This window comes from Empidonax traillii, unplaced genomic scaffold (assembly GCF_003031625.1).
Source record: "Empidonax traillii isolate 1590-97213 ecotype Southwest subspecies unplaced genomic scaffold, ASM303162v1 scaffold1658:size157713, whole genome shotgun sequence".
In the NCBI taxonomy this organism is placed as follows: Eukaryota; Metazoa; Chordata; class Aves; order Passeriformes; family Tyrannidae; genus Empidonax; species Empidonax traillii.
The window spans coordinates 128,187-149,280 of NW_020956851.1; the positions used below are offsets into that span (position 1 = coordinate 128,187).

General features: G+C 42.9%; 1 protein-coding gene across 1 annotated transcript; it reads left to right on the top strand.

Annotated features, from left to right (window-relative positions):
* Positions 1-908: 908 nt before the first annotated feature.
* MIGA1 (mitoguardin 1) lies at positions 909-19,552 on the top strand. Its single transcript, XM_027908222.1, has 15 exons — positions 909-1,026; positions 2,179-2,356; positions 2,849-2,985; positions 3,232-3,358; positions 3,556-3,692; positions 4,435-4,558; positions 13,325-13,425; positions 16,051-16,169; positions 16,354-16,429; positions 16,784-16,867; positions 17,001-17,099; positions 17,380-17,514; positions 18,442-18,495; positions 18,909-19,025; positions 19,334-19,552. The coding sequence occupies exons 1-15, from the start codon at positions 928-930 to the stop codon at positions 19,550-19,552; spliced, it is 1,806 nt and encodes a 601-aa protein (XP_027764023.1). The 5' UTR covers positions 909-927.
* Positions 19,553-21,094: the final 1,542 nt, after the last annotated feature.

Genomic DNA, 21,094 nt, shown 5'->3' on the forward strand with positions numbered 1-21,094 from the left:
CGCCAGGCCCCGCCCCGCAGCGCGGCGGGAGCCTGCCCGGCGTTAAGATGGCGGCCGCGGGCTCCTGAGGGCGCGGCGCTGTCTCTTTCTCCGCCCGCCCTCCCGGGCGCTGCTTGCCGTGCCGGAAGCGGATCCCGGCGGTCCCCGGGCAGCGCCGGGGCGGCAGTGGGAGCAAGAGCGGAGGGAGCTGCTCGTGGGTGCGGCGCTGGGCAGGTAACCCAAGGGCGGCCCCGCGGAGAGGCGCTGAGGGGCGCGGGGGGTTCACCGGCTGTGCCCTCCGCTGCCCACCCGCTCTGGGGAGGGTTCGGTGGGGCTGGGCTGGGCTGTGCCTCCATCGCCTCCCTCCCGCCTTGCCGCGGTGGCGGCCCCGGGGTCGCGGGTTGAGGGCTCCGCGTTGTGCCGGAGCTGCGGGAGCGAGGGGGGCGCCCTGGGCGGTCATTGCGTCAGGCTGTGGGCTCGTCCCTCACGGTGTGCCCGCCGAGGAACGGCAGCTCTGGGCGGCGTGAACTTTCCCTGCCTGCTCTCAGGGCTGGTAATTCTTCCAGCTGGCAAACACGGCCTTCCGACAGCAGCGATCTGAGGAGCGGGGTTGTTGCCGTGCGTGATTTGGAGGATGTGGTAAGTGAGCCAAGCCCTCTGTGGAGCTCGGGCACATCTGCAGGTCCGCCCAGAACGGGCCCTGAGCTGAACCGGCAGGTTTATTTTGCTGTCTCCTCGCTCGGTCTTGCCCACACTCAAGAGCATCAATCAAACAAGTCGTGGACCTGTTATGTAAGAGATTCGAGCTGGCAGAAGGAAAACTGTCCGGGGGCTTTCTAATTGCATAACTTGGTGTGTATCCTTGGTTTGACAGAGCCTTCCGGAGACCGTCTGTGATTGTTTTTTCGAGAGAGTTTCACTTGATGAGGTTATGGGAGAGAAGGAGCCATGTCAGAAGAAGGTGTTGCTGAGACACGATTTTCTCTGAAGACGGCAGCTTTGAGGGTGTTTCATCTCCCCCTTTCTTGGTATTATTCTCTTAACCAGGTAATAAATATATTAGCTAAATACCGTTGCTTTTGATATACATTTAGACGTTTATTGCAGTGTTGTACTTGCCCTTGTGAGCTTGATGTGAATTAAGTTTGTGCAGAATGCCCTGGGGCTCAGTTTGTTCAAAACACTGAACTAACATAAGCAGGGCTTTTTTGTCTTTTTCTGCTAATAAATGCTTGGTACCTCCTCACCCATCTGCTTTACCTGCAGTGTCTGTGTGGCTCCATTTTGTAACAGTGCAGTGATTCTCACCAAATATCAAAATCCTTGAGTTTTGTTTTTCCTGTTGAATTTTGGGGTGTTCAAAAATTAAACCTAACTCACTAAATTTTGAATAATAATATCCAGTGTGGCGTGAAATCCTTTCTAGGTTGCCGGTGCTGCTTGCCAGATTAATCTGAATGCTAGTTCATTAATGTAAAACAAAACCCCTTATTCTAGTTTTTGAGTCACTTTTATTTGGTGAAGTAAGGGCCACAGTGACTAAAACAAGATTCTTTAAAAGCAGGCTGGTTTTTAAACACCTTCACTCCTTTATGCTGGTTTTCTTTGTTCCATTTGACTTCTGGAGAGATTTTCTTCAAAGGAAATCTCAAAGCTCCATTCATCACACTGCTGCTGTTTACAGGTGGCCCTGGAGTCTGTAATACACAGGATGAAAAAAAGAGTTTCTGATTGGGTGTGCAAAATATGGCCCTGGGGATTTTTTTCCCCTTCTGTGTATGCTGAATGATTGACAGGAATAACTACACAAAAGTTTATAATTAGAAATACAAATAGTGTTTTTAGTAGATATTAGTTCTGCTTTCAAAACCTGTTTTTAACTGTTTATTTAGAGAAATATACTTAAATGCATCTTTTTTCCCCGAGTTGAAACACCACACAAATGTTGGCCTTAGGATCTTTCACAGGGCAGGAAATTGTGTAGTTAGGAGGGGTGAGTTCCTTCCCAGCATTCTTTTGCTGTTAGAGAATTAATTGAAGCCCTGCATCGTCCTGGCGTTAAGAAGAAATTAAAAACAAGCAGACAAACAAAAAAGGGTTATTAGAAAGTTATTTGCTTGGCAGTGTACCTTATAGTTCTTGGTGCTGCAAACTGTCTCTCAGGGTGGATATTCTCACCAAAGTCACACCTGTTTTCAGGTAAAGCTCTCCCCTGGGCTGAAGAAGCTTTTCACAGTCACAGCAGTGAGTGCAATATCAGTGATTTTTCTGGCCCATCACTTCAAGAGGAGACGTGGAAAGAAGAACAAGAAAGTGCCACCATGGGAACCAAATCACCTGGTGTTGGAGTGCACCAAAGCAGCTGATTCAGAGAAAGGTACATTTTGGAAACCCCCAAGTTGGATTTTTTGTTGTTGGTGTTGGTCTCTTGGAGAGGAAGAAAAGGGCTGTGAGGGGGTGGGTGTGTGCACAGTGATCAATCATTTATTTTCCTTTAATCATAGAATAGTTTGGGTTGGAAGGGACCTTTAAAGGTCATCCAGCCCTGGTGTCTGAGGCTCTGCTGACAGACCCCTCAAAGTGCTTTCTGAAAGACCTCAGGAATGGATGCAGCTTAACACTGAGAAATGCAGATTAATTTTATATAGAATAGGGAAATAATTGTGCTCCAATACGCAGTTATTGTTGTGGATGGTGACTGTTCTGATGTGTAATTTCTCACACAGAACTGTAAATAAAAGAGTAGTTGCTTGCTTCTAAACTGGACTTTATTGAGAAGAGTAAATTCAATTTGATTCTCGTTAGGATTGCAAAGGATGTGAAGTTTTGAGTTTGTGGGAGCTTGCAATCAAATGAGTGTCTCTCTTAGGTTCCAGCTGTTCCAGCAGTCGACAAAACCTGACCCTTTCTCTGAGCTCTGCCAAGGAAAAGGGATCTCAGTCTTGTATCTATGCAAATGGGGGACTTTTCAGCAAGTACTCTGGTTCGGTCCAGAGCCTGACCTCGGTGAGTGAAAGTGTTTCAGGGCTCCTGAGTGCCTGTTGACTTGCACTGAGCGTGCATCCAAACTTCCCTGAGCCAGGGAACTTCCCTGAGCAAGCTGCACGGGTGGCTGGAGATGCTGAGGTGCCAGTTGTCCTTCCCCCAGTCAAACCATCTTCCAGGCAGGTGGCTGGGGTGTGATGTGGCTCTAGGGATCCTCTCTGTGACAGCGCTTCACAATCTGTGTTTGATTTTTTTATTTTTTTTAAGGTTCAGAGTGCCACCTCTTGTCACAGCTGCGCTTGTGCCAATTCCAATTCCTGGGACAAAGCAGATGAAGATGACATCAAGCTTGTCAATATTCCGGTGACTACACCTGAAAACTTGTATTTGATGGGTAAGTCAGGATAAGAATCTTCAGCAGTGGACGTAAATAACTTCTTGGGTTTGTGGTGAAGCGAGACACACTATTCCTGTGGTGTTCTGTCTCAGTGTGCTGTTGGCACGTGTCTGAGGACGTTTGTATGAAACAGCGAGATGCCCTGTGATGTGGGGTTGGTTGATGTGGGCTTGGTTGGTGCTGCTCTCCCCCAGGCATGGAGCTGTTTGAGGAGGCCCTGCGGCGCTGGGAGCAGGCGCTCACCTTCCGCAGCAGGCAGGCTGAGGATGAGGCCATCTGCGGCTCCATCAAGCTGGGAGCAGGAGATGCCATTGCAGAGGAAAGTGTGGAAGTGAGTATGTTCCATCTGCACCCTGGTGCTGCCCCTACAGTGTTTTGTTGCCTCGTGTTTTGTTACCTGAATCTTTTAAAATCAAAATTCCGTTAGCAAACTTGAGAATTAATTGGATTCCCAGTTTACTGGTGCTGCACTTAAAGCACATCTGACTTCATTCCTTTGGATTTCTTTTTGGTTGGTTATTTGGAGGAGGGCACAGGAAGGGAATTAGCATTATTTATTCTTTGGCAGTTGCCACTGATGCATCAGCGTCTGCTTGTGGATTATTATCGAGTTATCAAGTACTTCTCTGCACATAATCTCTTGGCTCATCTCTTTCTTCTGTGATTATTTGCTTAGCAAAGCTAGGTCTCAGAAAAGGTGATTAATTTGTGCATATTCACAAATAACATGCCTGAACTTATTTCATAGGAGTGGAGGAGAACAAAATGCTACAAATATTTTGAAGTGAACAAACAGGCACCTGTGGCTTTTTTTTTCTAGTGCAGTAAACATCACAGGTGACTTAAAAGTATTTTAATATTCAGATTTGATTTTTATCGCACTAAATAAAATAAACGTGTGCTCAGAAAGGTGTGGAGTTGAAATATTCACCTGACTGTTCCCATGCTGTTTGTAGGGGATTAATGTGCCCACCCCTTTGCTCTTAGAGGGCTTAACATGCTTAGATTTTTCCCAAAGCAGCCTTGCAGACTGTAAATGGGGAGGAAATCTCCTAATATCTGCCTCCCTGCAGGATATCATCAGTGCTGAATTCATTCACAAGCTGGAATCTCTCCTCCAGAGAGCTTACCGCCTTCAGGAGGAGTTCGAGGCCACCCTGGGGGTCTCTGATCCTGCTGCTCTAGCAAATGATATCGGTGAGTGCTGCTGATTTACAGCCTTTTCGCTTCTGCTGGTGGATCCTGGTGGGGGAGGTGGAACTGAAAATATCCATTGGGCAGAATTATATTTATCTGTAAGTCAACAGGAAAAAAAAAAATTCACGTTCTTGCCATTATTATGTAGTGTTTGATGAAGTGGTTGTATTTTAGATAACAATGGATTGAAAGCAAAGTATTTAAATATTTATCCAGTAAGATTATTTATCCATTATTATTTAGACCCTTTTTGTAGCATGGGGGTATAAGAGTGTTTTAGAAGTCTTATGCATCTTTTCAACTGTCAAACTGTGTGTGGTTTGTCACCATTTTTTGTACCAAAAAGGCTTAATCTGAGCTTAATAATCATTATCAGAGCCCTTATACCTGGTGGTTGGAATTAATCAGAGTTGTGAGTGACTAAACTGTTGGAATGGCAAACAAAATGAGGAGCTGCTGCCAGCCATGCTGATTAAGCGCTGATATTTATTTTTATTTAAGGGATTAGTTTGGGTAGCTGTTCAAGACTGTTACCCCTTGTGCTCTCCCATCATTAAAAATGAAACCTCTGGGCTCGAAGAGCTGCCAGATTTTTAAGGGTGCAGGGCTGGTTGTTGGGTTTCAGCAGGGCTGGCACGAGGTGGCAGCACTGCCCTCTCCTATCCTGCACGCTCTGAGTAAGGTGGGAGTTAAATTTGGGTCACAGCTGCCTTTCTGACACACTTACAGACACCTGTGCAATTAATCCTTAAAGCAGAAACCCACTCGAATGTGTCGTTTTAGAATTCCTGTCCTCAAAAAAAAAAAAAAATCAATAAAATGGCATTCAAAGGGAACTTAACGTGATGTGTTTAGTTATTGTTTTGCTTGGCTACTCTGCAAGCATTTTGAATTCTTGGTTTATTTTTTTTTAGGTGGGATAACTGGATTCTTGTTTGCCAAGAATATTCTGAGAATTTTATCTCTCCTAGGAATAATTTGTGATTTCTGGAGTGGGTGTTGTTACTTTATTATGAATGAAGGGTCCTGTGCTCTGTAGGAAGGAATATAATTCGTGGCAAAAGAGGCAGCTGATGTAAATCCTGCGAGATTTACACCTAAAACTTCTCAAAGAAGGCAGAGAAAGCAAGCACCTTCATCTCTCACTAATTATTCAGTAATCTTAGAAAGTGACAATGTTCCAAATGATTGGGAAATCCCAATTTAGTTCCAAATATCTTAAAAAAATCTCACTGACATGAGCACTTATTTACACTCCTGTCTGCTTTAAGGGAAAGGTTTACTTTTTATGGCAGATACTTAATCAAATGCTGTAATTTTAACAACTGTGTTGTTGACTGTAAAGTCATTTGTAGAGCTGGAAGTTGATAAAAACTTACAGTTTAGGGCATTATAACCTTTGGGTTATAATGAACTCCAAATTTGCTCAGGGAGGAGACTGGAAAAGGTAAAAAAAATTTATCAAGTTCTCACTTTCTGCTTTTTCTGTGAAGTTTTTTGTCCAACTTCTGAAACTCCTGAACCCTCTGTCTGTCCCCTGCTGGTCACAGGTGCTGCTCCTCCTCCTTTTCTTCTCTTACTTGCCCTGACAGTTCTGATAATTAAAGAATACTCAGATATTTTTAATTATTCAGCTTTTAGCAGTGCAGAAGATACAGGTATAAACAAATAAATTTTCTCCCTGGGGTAGAATTCTATTAACACAATAACTTAAAAAAAAAATGCACATAATAATTTCCAACTCTGCAAGCTGTGGTTGAGTTATAAATGATTAATACAGGCCCTGGAAAAAACTTGCATTTTAGATAGCTGAGTTATCGTATAAACCAGCAGGATAAAAGAGGATTTCTATAGAAAAAAAATACTTCTGGACATGAAAATTAAAAAAGTAGGTAAGGCTAAACAGTGGTGAGTTTTGTGCTGGGAATCAGCGTGGGGAGCCCACCAGGAATTTTCAGACAATATTAAAAGTAATCAATGCACATATTTGAATTTTTAATACATTTATTTTTTTATTGTGTGTCAGTTATGCAGCTTAAAACAAATGAAGTGCTGGAGCTGCTGCAGGAAAATCCCTCCCAAAGGTCTATGTTGTGGGAGGGTTTTGTTGAAAGGTTTGTCTGGTTCTTTTTTTAATTTGCTTCTCACACTGCCAGATATGTCTGGCATTTGGGAGAGAATTAAGCACAGCCTTTAACCCAGTGACAAAAAAAAACTGTTTGGGAGAACTGATTCACATTTTAGGAACCTTTTCTCCTGCTGCTCTTAAAAAAAAAAAAAACACCAAAAATCAGTGAACCTGTTGAAATCTCATTTTTATATATTTTATTAATCCCGACTTCTATAATGTCTTACTGTCCGTGGATTAACGTAGATTAATAACTCTGTTTTCCTTCCTGCCTCAAAAACGTTCCTGGAAAAATTTTAGCTTGAGTGTAGCATGTTTTGAGTATGCCCAAGAAATATTTGTTTATCATTTATAATTCTGTTTATAAAGCGAGGAGAGGAGCAGTCTGTAATAATTCACTCTCCTAGCACATCCTATAAAATCCATTTCAAAGTCGGGAAACTTTTTATGCCAGCTGGAAAACTCCTGCTTGATTTGTGCTCCTTGCAGATAAATTTACATTAAATGATTTCTGACTTCTGGGTGGAACTCCCGATTTCTGACTCGCAACAGAGCACACTCCAAGTGCAGATGTTTGAATGGGATAGTGTGTCCTCCCTAAGCAATAATATTTAAGAATTTCCTTTAAAGGCATGTTCTCCAATATTCTAAAAATGCGAAGTAGCTTAGCATGGACATGCAGTCAAGTTAACGGTGCTGAAAAATAATAATATTCAGAGTGTGTGTCTCTCTGTGTCAGTGCTTGATTACCTGGAGTGGATATTTTGTGTTTTTTTCTTAAGCTCAGACCTTTCCAGCAGTGGCTCCAGTGATGTTTTAGTGTCCAGTGAGCAGCACTGGAGAGCTCAGGGTGGCTGAGCCTGGAGCGTGGTGCGGACAGGGATTTACAGCGACACTTCCCCTGACATCACCAAGCCTGTCTCTGCTTCTTGAGCGCCTTTGTTGCCATTTGCTCTGCTGCTGGATCCGAGTGTGCAGCTATTTATACACCCCCTGGCTTTTCCTTAAATGGCACCTCTGTCTCCTTTGTGTCCACACCACAACTCCTGGCTGAGCCCTCACCCACGTGGTTTTCTTTCCCAGACTCCGTTAAATTAATGTTTCCCTGCTCAGTCCTCACAAAAAGTGTCCCAACTGTTCCTGCTGTTCCTCAGAGCAGCTGCAATTGTCTCCTTCCCACCCCCTCAGTTCAGCAGCAGCTTCCTGGTTCCCCAATTACCCGGGCAAACTCTTAATTACTTCCTCCCTCTTCTGCCTTTCTCTCTGGCCATCGGTTTTAAATCCCTGTTAAAAAACCCCCACATTTTCACCTTGATTTAATAAGCACTTGCCTGCACTTTGAGAAGTGGTTTATTGGATAAGTAGAAAGAGGCTTCCAGAGGCAGGAAGTTGCTTTTTTAATTTCTCTTTTTTTTCGTGTTCCTGTGACAAATTCTTCGCGAGTCACAGCTCAGAAATTCTTTTTCTTAACTAAAAAGGCTGCACATGCACTTGTCTTCTGTGTGTTTATACACCTTGGGAGTGTAAATGCTGGAGAGGCAGGGAAAAATCAGTGCAGGCAGATGGCAGGGAGTGAGGGTGGGATAAGCATTTCATTCCTAAAGGCCTTTTAATGTCTTAAAATTTTCTTCTTGCAAAGGTAAAACTGTAAGTGGGAGTAAATCTGTTTTTGTGGAAAGTTTAGAGCCAAAGCTTCTGTGAACAGTAACAACGGGGGGAGCAAAATTTATCCTTGATGTGTCATTTTTCTCTCATGCAGTTTTTGTGCGTGTGTTTGTGCAGTTGTTTGCTAAAATGGTTTTTAGTTAAACATGTGGTTTACTTCAATTTTGATGGTTCAGACTAACTTCTGGGGTTTTTTTTAACAAGCTGGTGTAAATTGTCTGATTCCCTGTGGGATGCCTGGTGAGCGCACGGGCCCCACCTCAGCTGATAATGCTGATTGTAGCGGAGTGCTGTGGTTGGAGCTGGCTCAGGAGCACATGTCCATCACACCAGGCTGTATTCTCTGCTCTGCTCTATTTAAAGCTGCCCCTGTTCCACTTGCAGATATGTTGGGACTATTTAAAATGTGCCCATCTGCAGATAGCTTGGCCCCCCATCAGCAGCTACTCCAGCAGGTGTAGTTAAAGTCGCCATCTTTCAATGTATCAGCATTTAGCGACCTTACCCTGGTTTTAATTTGTTTTTTTTTTTTTTTCTTTAAATTTGTCTGGTAATTGGTGTATTTTAGTAAACTGAAGGTCCAGAGGGATAGAAGGTATCAGTCTTTTTTTCTTGTGTTTAAAATCTTAACAAGAACCTGTTGGATGGTCCCACAGCCTTGTGCTGGGCCCAGCAAAATAATCTTTATGCTGGAACAGTAAACTGTTTGTTCTTTCCTTTTTTTTGTATAGCAAATTAGGAAATTAATTTGTTAAAAATAAAAATAAATTAAAAAATTAGGGTTGTAACAAGTTCCAGGAGCTGAGCAGCAGTTGCTGGTTATTCTTGGCCTTTTCCATCGCCCCGAGGGTGGTCAGAAACGAAGATTTCCTGTAAAGAATAAGGATTTAAACTTTAAAATCAGGGAAGATTTTGAGCTTTGAGGTAAAGAAAAGCTGTATAAAATTATAACCCTGTGTAAGTGTAGAACCTTATAATGTGAAGTTATGAATAATCAGTTTACATTTTGGAAGAAATGAAAAGCTGTGCCAGTTTACAGCAGAACAGAGAGGTGAACACATGTTTGTGTTTACCAGGCTGATTTCCCAGCTGTCAGCACAGCTGATGTGTTAATTTAGGTTCTAAAATTCACGTCGGGTGGTGCTTTATTCTCTCAAAATTCAGATTGCAGCAATCCAGCAGCACGTTTTGTTTACTCCCCTCTGCCCTGGGAGTGCAGAGCTCCTGGTGCTGAGAGCTCTTTCTATTTTGAGGGCTTGGTGTGGTGATAAAACCATCCTGCAGTGATTCAGGGACAGCTCTGCAATAAAGTATTTTTATCCTTTTGATAATTCCTGGGCTTAAAAAAAAAAAATAAAAAATTGCGACTATCGGAAAATATTCCGGCTCGGTTGTCGAAGTCATGGGAAAATTCATCAGCAGATTTAAATCTTGAAGGAAACATTGGATTTATCACCATTGCAGAATATCAAACCTCTCTGATATTTCCCAACACTCTTCTGTAGGTGAATGTACTCGTGTCCATGGATTAGACAATTTGATGTGCGTTTTATTGCTCATGTGTGTAAATTGAATGGACTGCGCTCTTAAACTCTTGAAGCATTCTGTGCTCATGGAGAATGTATTGCTGTCATCTGTACACCTGCTTTTAATTCAGCTTTTAATCAACTTTTGTTCTGAAGAACAGCATCAAAGTAATAAATAATAAATAATAAAGCACGCAGTGAATGAAGAGCATCTCAGGGTTGGCATAATGCTAATTAGGTGAGCATCCAGTGTCTTGGAAAATGGGCCTCTTTACATTTGTGTGAGTGTATGGTAAATGGAAGGCTTTTATGTGGACCTTGGAAACAATTTTGGAAGCTCTGCTGAGTCACCTTTTGCCAAGGAAGTAACACTTGGCCTTCAGCCAAACCCAGGAGATGATTCCCTGCTTGGAAGCTGCTGAGGTTTGATTAAGGATGTGATTTGAAGAACCCTGAGACACATTTAACTCCTGGAACATGCTGGCAGAGCCCAGGATTTGGTTAAATATTTTAAAAGCAGTGCATTTTCACTCTGAAATGCAGCTTTGTTCATGTGCAGGTGGGTGAGATGATCCCAGATCCTTGATCCCAGATATTTGTGTCGTGGGAGAATTTAAACACGTAATTTAAACCCAGAATGGTCTGGGTGGATGCCCTGCCCTATTCTCGGCTTGCCCTTTTTCACCTGTCATCAGGAGGTGCCATCTGAAGGGTGGGCTTGTTTTCTCCTTATAAATATGACATGACAGAAAATTCCCTTCTTTCCAGTGCCTCCTGTAGGACTCCATGTGAAGCAGCTGCTTGGCTGGACTAATGATATTTTAATGATCATTCGGTCAACACTCTCAGCTCTAACTATTTATAAATGTAAATAAAGCTGCTCTGGGCTGTTCCAGCAGCAGCAGGGGTGACACACCAGTGTGCCACTCGTGCCCTGCTGGAGGACTGGGACACGTTCTGGTGGATCTGCAGCGTGTTGGTTGGTGCTCCTATGCTGTCTGAGCTGGGGGGTTGTAATTCCTTCCCTGGGGCTGGCACAGCACTGGGCCCTGCTGCTCTTGGGGGGTCCTGACTTCTCCCAAGTGGATTCTTTTGCAAGGTTTTCTCCTCTTGGGAGTCTTTAAAGTCCCTCCTTTTCTCCTCTCGCTCTCCTGCTGGTGACGTGTTGACTGCAGTGACTTTCCACTGAAGTGGAGGATGGGTGGAACAGGAACCCCTGGCTTTAATGGTTAAAATCCCAGGGAGTTCTTGGCCTGTGAGTAAATGCTTTCCCTTTTTAAATGCTTCAGTAAGTGCCAGGCTGGCTGGGCAGCTGGAGCCGTGTGTCAGTCAGGGTTGGCAGGAAGATAACGCACAAACACTCCTCAGAGCTCCAGCACGTGATGAGAAGGTGAATGCTTCCTGCTGGGGTGCTGCAGAGTTAGTTTGGGTGCAGTCCCATCTCTCAGGTTGGAATTTGCTCTGAGAGTTTAGAGAGTTAGCTCTGTGCTCTGTCTTACCATGCAAACCCACCAGAGCAAAGATAAATATTCTTGACTTTTTTAATCTTGTTTAATGTTTAATAGGTAGTTGTTTGCAAAGCCTTATAAAGCTAGGATTAGTTTCACAGGCATTAGCAATCCTCCATATTTTTCCATTTTTTTAATGCCCTTAATCTGACTTTATAACCACATTTTAAGGCACTACAACCACGAGCCTCGATGGCAGTTCCTGTTGTCACTGTCACACCTGAAACTCTCCTTCCTCCTCTTTACCAGCAGAAGTGAACCCAAAATAACTGCTGGGCTTCTCCCATCAGTGAGGTATATTTGGGGCTCCCATTCTTGCTGGTGTCCCATCCCTGAAGGAATTCCAATCCCTGAGGATTGGGATGAGCGTGGGGGCAGTGGCAGGCGCTGCTGGGCGGGTTCATCTGCAGCTGTTCATTCCAGGAGCCTCTTTGTGTGTCCTCCCTCCTGTTCTGGTGTCCAGGAATGTTCTCTTGCCGTGCTTGGTATGTCCAAATCACTTGCCAAAGGTGTTATTTCACTCAGCATTACCCACTTTCTTTTAATTTTTTATATTTTTTCGGGGCATAACATGCGAATTTTGTGCCTTTTTCTGTAGTAGTTGGGTTTTGTTTGAGTGAAAACACAGATATTCCCTACTGAGCTGACCAACATGTTAAAAACATCCTGGCTGGGTGAGAGTTTCAGGCCGCTTTAGAACACTTGGAATCGTGAGTTTTTCAAGAAATAAAGATGTATTCAAGGTTTTATCATCTCTGGAGCTTCATGTAAGCTAGCCCAGGTTGAATGCCAGACCTGCAGAAGAACCCCTGACGCTGTGGGGTCAGCTTGCCTAGCTTGATCTAGTAAAGTCTTTGTCCAAACTTTTAATAATTTTTTTTCCCCTCAGTGAATACTCTCAGAGATGGATATTTATTGTTATATGCAGTTTTTGAGCTGTCAGCCCGGGTCCATAACCAATAAAACCACAGCCACCACCAAAGTAAGAGCTGAGTCGTGGGCATTTGTAGCTCTTCAGGTGATGAGCAAACCCTTCCAGTGGATTGGCAGGTGGCCACTTTGCTGTGGAATGGTGTTTTTAGTGGAATATTGCCGTGGCAACAGCTCTGGCTGACTCTTGGGAATAAAACAGACTTTCAGCAACGCCTGTGTAGTGTCTGAAGGTAAATTAACCCAAAATAATCTGCATCTGCTCCACTGGGAATGTGGTGTGGGGGCACATCAAGCCAAGGTCTGACTGACTGACTGACTGACCTTCTGTGTGGTGACAGTGAAACCTTGGATGTGGGAATAAGTGCAGCAGTTGAAATCTGAGAGTAAAATAAGGGGGAGCTGAGGGAAACTGTATTGCAGGTGAATTTAGGCCAAAAAAAAAATATCAGTTATGTTAAAGGCTTTAAGAATTCTAGGAAATGCTCCTGGAGGTGTTATTTCAATAAAACAGCTTTTTGGGGAAAGAGGATGCAGCGAAGATGAGAAACTTCACTTGCTCTTCTGTGAAAACAGGCATGAAAAGCAGAAAATGAAACCAATTCCAGTGAAGCAAAAACTTGGGGGTGTTTTTTTATTCATGGACTTTCAGTTAGAACAGTGTTTGTTGGTGACTGAAACACTGAGCACTTCTTACATAACACAGCCAATTAAAAACTTAGATCCACACAGCAAAGTAATATAAGATGGATCTACAGAAGTCTGTAAAGGAAAAGGGAAAACCCACCTGGGCAAGTGTTTTTTTCCTTCTCCCAGCTGGTTGTGGATGATGCTTGAAAGTCCACTTCGAAGGCAGAAAATTGCAGTCACCTTGACACATGTCAGTGGGTCATAAAGGGAATTTACTCTCACAGTTGTCTATGTACTGTGTTCAAGTATGCATGGAACACGCTTTCAAGGTGTAAATGGAGTCTAATAAACTTTTTTTATTATTATTATTATTTTAAAGATAAAAACACAGACGTGACAGTGAAGGATAACGGGGATGATTTCTGCCTTCGGGACACACTGAGCATTGCATCGACAGACTCCTTTGTTTCCACAGCTGAGGTAAGGCTGAAAGATTGCTTTTTTTTAGAGGTTCATCCATCTGCTTGAACAATGAACAGAAGAATCCTCATTTTTTGCTGGTCATTGTATGCAAAAATGCGTTCTTCTTATGGGAAAAAAAAACCCAAGCTGTCTAGGCTTAGCTGTAAGCAGCTTTTGGGTTTTTTTGGGGGGGCACTGACAGTGTTTCCCCAGCTCCTAGACAGAAGTTGTTTTTAAAAAATACACCAGATTTTCACGAGAGAAGAAGCAGTGAGTTGAGGCTGTAGTAGTTCCTTTCACTGTGAGCTGCATTTCCCTGTTCATCTTCCCCTCCTGCCTCACCACCCTTTAAAGATGTGTGCAGAAGGCTTGGTATATTGTTTGTTTGTTTGAGAGGAAATGATTAGAGGTTGACAGCTGCCTGTTTCGGTGTGTTCCATGCACAGTGTGGAGGCTCCAGCTCCAGCTCTTCCTCTATTCTTGCACCGAGATGAAATTATTAAACAGGAAACAGGGGTTTGTTAGGGGAAAGGTGAGGGAAACTTGTCTGACTCTGTGGGGAGTCGAGTGGGGCTCCCACTGGGTCAGTGGAGCCTCTGCTGTGCAGGAACCTCAGAAAGTCTCTGGAGCTGGGAGTGGGAGTGCCAGGGACAGGGAAACTTCCCTAACAAGGTAACACACTTCATCTGTCTAATCTTCCTGGATAAGAGCACAGGGGATACATAAAGAAACAATCTTGGGTAACAGGATATTGCCTGGCAGCTAAAACCTGCTGCTTGAAGTGTTGGAAGCATCTCCCAGGCAGGGACTCGCTTTGTGAGTGAGGGGTATCTGCTCTTGGGATCTCTTGAGCAGCACTTTTCTCCAAAGAACAGGAAAGGCGTCAGTAGATACATTTTGTGATAGATGTTGCTCTCATGTCACTGCAGCTAAGAGACAATTGCATGCAGGTTCTTTGCAGTTATCACTCGACTGTCTGTCAGAGGGTTTGGTTTTCCACAGCACAGTTTTTACCTTGATTTAGTCACTCACGTTGCTGAGGTGCCTGGCATTCATTCCTGACACAGATATTATCTACAGAGACCACTTACTCTTTCCTGTAATCTGCACAAGACCACAGTTCAAGCTTGCTTTAACTCTGAGAGGAACTGTAAACCCCAGTAGTTTGTACATTTTGGTTGTTTCCTTTTTTTCCCCTGAACTTTCACGGTGTTTTTGCAGGAACGGGAAGATGCTCAGGTGAGTTGCTTGGCTTAAAAAACAAAACAAACCCAAAGCAACCAACCAAACAGAAACAGCCAGGATGTGTCCCTTCAGTGGTTTTTATTCTAGACATGATGATATCAGGTAGCTTCTTGTTCGTCTGCTTTTTTCACCTTCTTGTTCTTGCACTGGCAAAACAGTGGAGTGTTTTCATTTAGGCTAAGAGAGCTGAGCTTGGATTTGTCTCAGCTTTGGGTTTATCTCAGCTAAGGGCCAAACAGGCCGTTGTTCTTTCATCATAAACCCCTGATTGCAGTTACAATATTAATAACTCTGCTAAACTCCATGCCCTGATAGAAACGTTTAGCAAAGCTTTGAAATCTGAAATTAATACGTGGTTTTTATCCTGCTGTGTGATTTTTGCCCCTACCAGGATTAGCAGTTTCTCCTTTTGCAGGAAAGCAGAACGTGACACCACTTGTTGTGGTCACAACAGGCTGCGAGTTGTGTGTGTGGACATTTACTCATCTTCCTGACAGCAGCTCTTCCCTGCTCTCCCTGGCAGTGTTTTCTTGCAGATCTCAGCTGGACCATAATTCACTTTATTCAAGTTCTATCTCAGGTGTTCTCTTCCATCCCATCTTCCAGCTTCCACCGCGTGTTTCACTCTCATCCTGCAGCTACTTCTGGTGTTTTAACACAGTCTTTTCTCTGAATGTCTTTATCCTTTAAAGAGGTCATCATCAGCCTTTTTGATGGAGGGGAATGTCAGGAATGCTGACTGTTACAGTGACCTTTTTATTAGGGGGAGCAAGCCACAATTCCTCTGTTTATTTTGGTTGCATTCCTGTAGGTGGTTATTTTGGCATCTCTCGATGCACAGCTGAGAATTTTTTTTTTTCTATTTATTAAGAAACAACTTGTGAGTAGCAAAGGAAATCAAAATTCCTGGGAATCCCGGGCTTAAAAAACTTTTGCAAGTTGCAGAGGTTTGGTGCTTTGCAGCAGTGATTTCAGCATCTCTTTACTGGCAGATGCAACCCTGGAGCTGAAGTGTCCAGAGAAAACTGATTAGCAGGTGAACAACGCACAAAACCAGGGCTGGGAGGATGTTGCTATTTCTGCCCTCCCAAAGCCTTGCATGATGTAATCACTCTGTACTTTGTGACCTGGCACTTATTTTCCTTTAACAGCTTCAAGATCCAGTAGATTTAACCAGACAATTTTAGGACTTACCTGGGTGAATTAAACAGAAAATTAAGGTTTGAAACTTGAAACTGTGGCTTTCAGATTTTAAGAGTTCTGAAGCAAGTCCTGCCAGGCGTGGTGTATGAGTTGAGTGTTGCCCTGTCATTTAAGCAGAGGCACAAAAGGACCCATCTTTCAGCAGGAAAACTCTCTGATTTGCTCTTTAATAAATTTTAATCGATGTTTTGGCAGCTGCCAGAGCACAGAGAGGCTCGGAACACCCTGGGGCTGGACTCCCTGTGCCACTGCCCGCTGTATGAAGAGGCCATGCACCTGGCAGAGGAGGGCAAGATATACTCCAGGGTGCTGAGGTACTGATTGACGTCTTTTTAACTGTTTCCAAGAAAAACAAGAATTAAATTAAAACATCCTCTCCAGAAATCATTTTTTTAGGAGTTAATCGCACCAGGTGTTGTTTCTAAGAATTAAGACTGAGATGAATTTTCTGGTGCTCCTTTTCTGGGTGGTCTTTGCAAACTGTTCTGTTTTGTGCAGGACTGAAATGTTTGAGTGTCTGGGGGACAGTGACTTCCTTGCCAAGCTCCACTGCATTCGCCAGGCTTTTCAGGTAAAATAATTTTCAGGTAAAATAATTTTCAGGTAAAATAACTTTCAGGGGGATTTGTCTGTCCTGTTAAACCAAACTGAAATCCCTGGCACTGAGTGCGCTCTCTGTGCAAGCGTTTTGAGAACTTGTTCTGTAATTAAATATTTTCATGTTGCTTTTGCATTTCTGTAGCTCTGAGATGTATTTGCCGAGGGGAGTCCCAGTTCTATGATGAACTTTGGAAACCTTTGCACCAAGAGGTTTTTTTAGGAGCTTGCCCACTCTACTAAATAATTATAATTATATTGAAATGTTTAAGGTCACCTATTCTAACCTGTGCATGAACATGGCTATATTTTCTGAACCCTTTTCTAGATCATTCTTTCAGAAACAGCAAACAGAATATTCCTTGCTGAAAGTGGAAGAAAAATTTTGTCTGCTTTGATTGTGAAAGCACGAAAGGTAAAAACCCTTTTTTTAAAAAAAAAAAACACTAATGTTTTATTGTCTATGGAACTCCTACCAGAATTCACTTTCCACTGCAGATAAACCACATCTCTTGTGGAGTTTGCTTGATATTGCTTTTACTTTCCAGAACCCAAAGAAATTCGAAGATGTCTTTGATGAAATGATATATTTTTTGGAACAAACAGATCACTGGGATAACACTGAAATGGAACTCGCTGCTCGAGGGGTGAGTCTGAATTTCTGAAAAGTTGCTTTTACCCTTAATAGGCCCTAAAACCAGCGAATCTAAAAATACAATTTTACAATTCAGAATTGTGGGAAAGGCAGCTCTTTTTTTTTGTTTGTGTTGCTGATTTAGAGAACTGGCATCCATCAGAAAGTAATTTTTCTTTTTAACTTCTCCTCTGCTGACGTGGTATCTTTAATGCACTAGAATATGGTGCACGCTGAGTTCCAGTGCTGAAACACAAACTGGGTTACTTAGATCGTGTTCTCCTTCAACACAGGTGAAAAACCTGAATTTTTATGACGTTGTTCTGGACTTCATATTAATGGATTCGTTTGAAGATTTGGAAAATCCGCCCATATCGATACAGAATGTAGTGAATAACCGCTGGTTAAACTCCTCTTTTAAAGAAACTGTGAGTATTCACGTGCCATTTTCAGACTGATCCACCTGCAGGGTGTGGATGGTGTGATCAATCAACAGGGGTGTGAGCGTTCTGATAGAAATTCCTGTGTGTGCTGAGGCTGTTCTGGTGATCTGTGCTTTGTATCCTTAAAGTACAATCTAAAGACAAGAAAAAATCCCAAAACTGCAGGATAAAAACTGTGTAAAGGCCAGTTTAGCTTCCAGTATATAACTTAGTGAGCACCTGAAACACTCCTCAAAAGAATTAAACAGATGCTGTTATCAGGTTTTTCAAAGTAGCAATTTAAAAACCCCAAAACACAGAGAATGATTAAACATGTCAAAGAAAACACTTCAACTTGTCCTGCAAAAAACACTCTGTGAAGGAGAGTCAGATGGGGACAGGAACAAGCTCTGAGGGGAAAAAGCCCAGTGCTGATAGTGGGATATTGTATTTCCCAGGCCCATATTTGGGCAAAACTCCCTTAGCTGAATCTGAAGCTATTGCAGGAATGTTTTTGCTCAAGTGAAAAAGGACATTTCAATGTGTTCACATTCCACATAATATCTAAAATAGTTATGTATGTCTGAGCACGTGCCTTGGTATAGAAGAGACTGCTCCTCAGTTAAACCCAGAGAGGGAACTGCTGACTGTTGTAACTGGAAAATCAGTCCAGGATGCCAAATTACACTTGAATTGAACTAAAGAAAGCGTTGCAAAGGTAGATCTGGAATAACAAGTATGAACTAGGTATAAATTCAGTTATTTGTATCAGCTGCTGTTTTGTGGTTTTAAACTTCGTGTTATCACAAGATTGGAAGTGAAGAAAAGAGATATCCCCAAAATATACAAGTACAATATTCTGCACATGAGTTCTTTTGAGATGAAAAATGATTTGGGCTTGCTTTTTTTTTTTTTTTTTCTTTTAACAATTAGGCTGTGGCTTCGAGCTGTTGGTCAGTCCTGAAGCAGAAAAGACAGCAAATGAAGGTAAACTGCCCTTCAGAATGGTGTGGAACAAAGTTAGTGGTGGGCTCTGAAGAATTTGAAGTCTAGACAGGAGTTTTCCAACTGTGGAAATTTAGTTCATGGGGCCCTAATATCTGGTTTTAAGCAAAAACTGGAACTGAAAGGGTTTTTCAACCTAGTTGAGGTGCAGTCAGCAGTGGTGGCAGTAATTTCTCCGTAGATAATTAAGTTCCAAGGTAATGAAGTTTATATCCCACCTGCCTATGCCAGGATTCTCAGCCCATCTCCCTGCATGATCTCACAGTCAAATCACATCCAATCCTGCCCCTTTCCCCACCTGAAGACTCGTGTGTGGCTTCCATGAAGACTCACTGTTAAATAATGGAAAATTATACTAAATCCACTGTGTAACTTTTCACTTTTTACATCCCCAGGTGCCTGATGGATTTTTTGCACATTTCTATGCCATCTGTGAGCATATCAGCCCTGTTTTGGCGTGGGGCTTTTTGGGCCCTAGGAATTCCCTTTATGACTTATGCTGCTTCTTCAAGGTTTGCAACTTGTGTTGTTTTTTTTTCTTTACCACTTATCTAAATTTAAAAAAAAAAAAAAGGCATAAACATTTCCATTTTCCTAAGATTAGGGCTAACACTAAGGAACCATGAAAAATCAATATTTTCTTATGAAATGTTTTAAGCCTAGGACTGTTTTGTGCAAAGGCTCCTTTAGACACTTCTATCTCAGCACCAAAATGGATGCTTTTAGGAAACACGTAACAGAAATAGCTGCTAGCGCTGCTTACCTTTTTTTTCCTACTTGTAAATGAATACAAGTTTTTCCTTTCCCCCCCCTGCACTAGGATCAAGTGCTTTTCTTCCTCAAGGACATTTTTGACTTCGAGAAGGTGAGGTACTCCAGCATGGAGAGCCTGGCCGAGGATCTCACCCAGCTGCTGATCCGCCACACGGAGCTGCTGATGGCCTACCTGGGAGCGGATTCCCTCAGACACGTGGGGGGCTGCGTGAGCGGCCACGGCCACGTCGTCACCGGGGGGCTCTTGGAAGCCAAAGTACAGTGATTTATTCAAATAAATCCGTGGCAAATGCCGGGGGGGGGGTGCTCCTGCCCACCTTTCTCGTGCTGGAGCTGCCGTGGCTCTTGGTGAGCGAGCCACTGGGAATGCGTCGTGTCACCAAGGGTGGAAAAGGACTCAGGGAGGTTCAAGGTACATCCAGGGAAAGAAATGGGGAGCGTGTTACTGTATATACCTAAATTAATTTTGCAGCCCAGCTGTCGCTGTATTTATACTCCATGTCCCCCCGAGCTTTTTTTCTGTAATGTTTGGGTAAAGTTTATTTATGAGATACTGTACTTTTTGCACAGATGATTTGTAAGTGAAGCTGCTGGAGTTGTTCCCATTTAAAGGCTTTCACAGTACGAGGTGTTCATTGCAGACTCTCATCATTAGGTGTCCAGAAGGTGTTTTGACTGGGGTTATCTGCAGTCTCTGATTCGTGTGGCACATGCAATAAAGCGGTCACACTCCCAGAGTTGAACATGTTGCCCCTGCCCTGGAATTCCACCTGTGTGGGTGTAAGCAGCCATCCTGTGCTGCAGTGCAGGAAATGCAGGCACTGTTTGGGCAGGAATGACTGCCAGTGTGCGTTTTGTACTTTGTTTGGTTTGAAAATATCTATAAACATCACTAAGGTGTTTAAAAATACTTATTTATATTTAAAAAGCTATGCTAGCTTCACCAATTAATTCCCAACCTTTCCTTGTCCTAAAGCTGCTACCACCCCATGTGGTGGTAAATAAACCAATGCCATTCTCAGTCCATATGTAGCATTTCAAAATCTATTTTTAAATAAGTGTGTACCATAAGATTTTGTTCATCACGAAACAGAATTGGAGGTGGTGCTTTAGAATTTAAAGCACTTCAGTCTTCCCTCCCTTCTCCGTGGGAAGTCAGGTGTCTATTTAAGAAAGTCAAAGAATTGTTGACCCTCTGTGTGTGCTGTGGAAGCCTGAGCTTCAGGCAGCACAGCCAGGAGGGAACTCACAAGTGGTGGCTTTTCCTGTTCCAGGGGTAACAAATAACGAATGATGAGGCATAATCTTTGAATTTCTGTAAACTGAAGCAGTGCTTCATAGTTTAGGCTCTTAAACTGCACTTCCATATGCTTTGCCACACAGAGCCAGCCCACGAGAATCCACCCTGTGTCAAGAGATACTCCAGGGTAAGTAATTACAGAGCAATTCCAAATATTCAGATACTTGAGAAGCATGTTGTTAAAAATCTAAGATATCAAAGCAGTCTTTGGCTAGAAACGTTTCACCTTTTGTTGCGAGCACAACCCAAAATGACAATATCCAAGAGGAGGGCCCGTGTAATTTAATTTTGCTCCCTTGTTGTACTCATTTGATAACTACAAAACCGATGAAAATGTGTCATATGACTTGTGTGAAATGCCAACTGACTATAATTTATTTAACAGGAAAACAAAAAAAGTATAATTCTATGTGTAATAAAACAGAAATTCCAAATGCTGCTCTTGGCCTGTTTCAAGTTGCTGAACTTGGCACTGCACTCCATGCTGGACTGTTTGTTGTTTTTTTT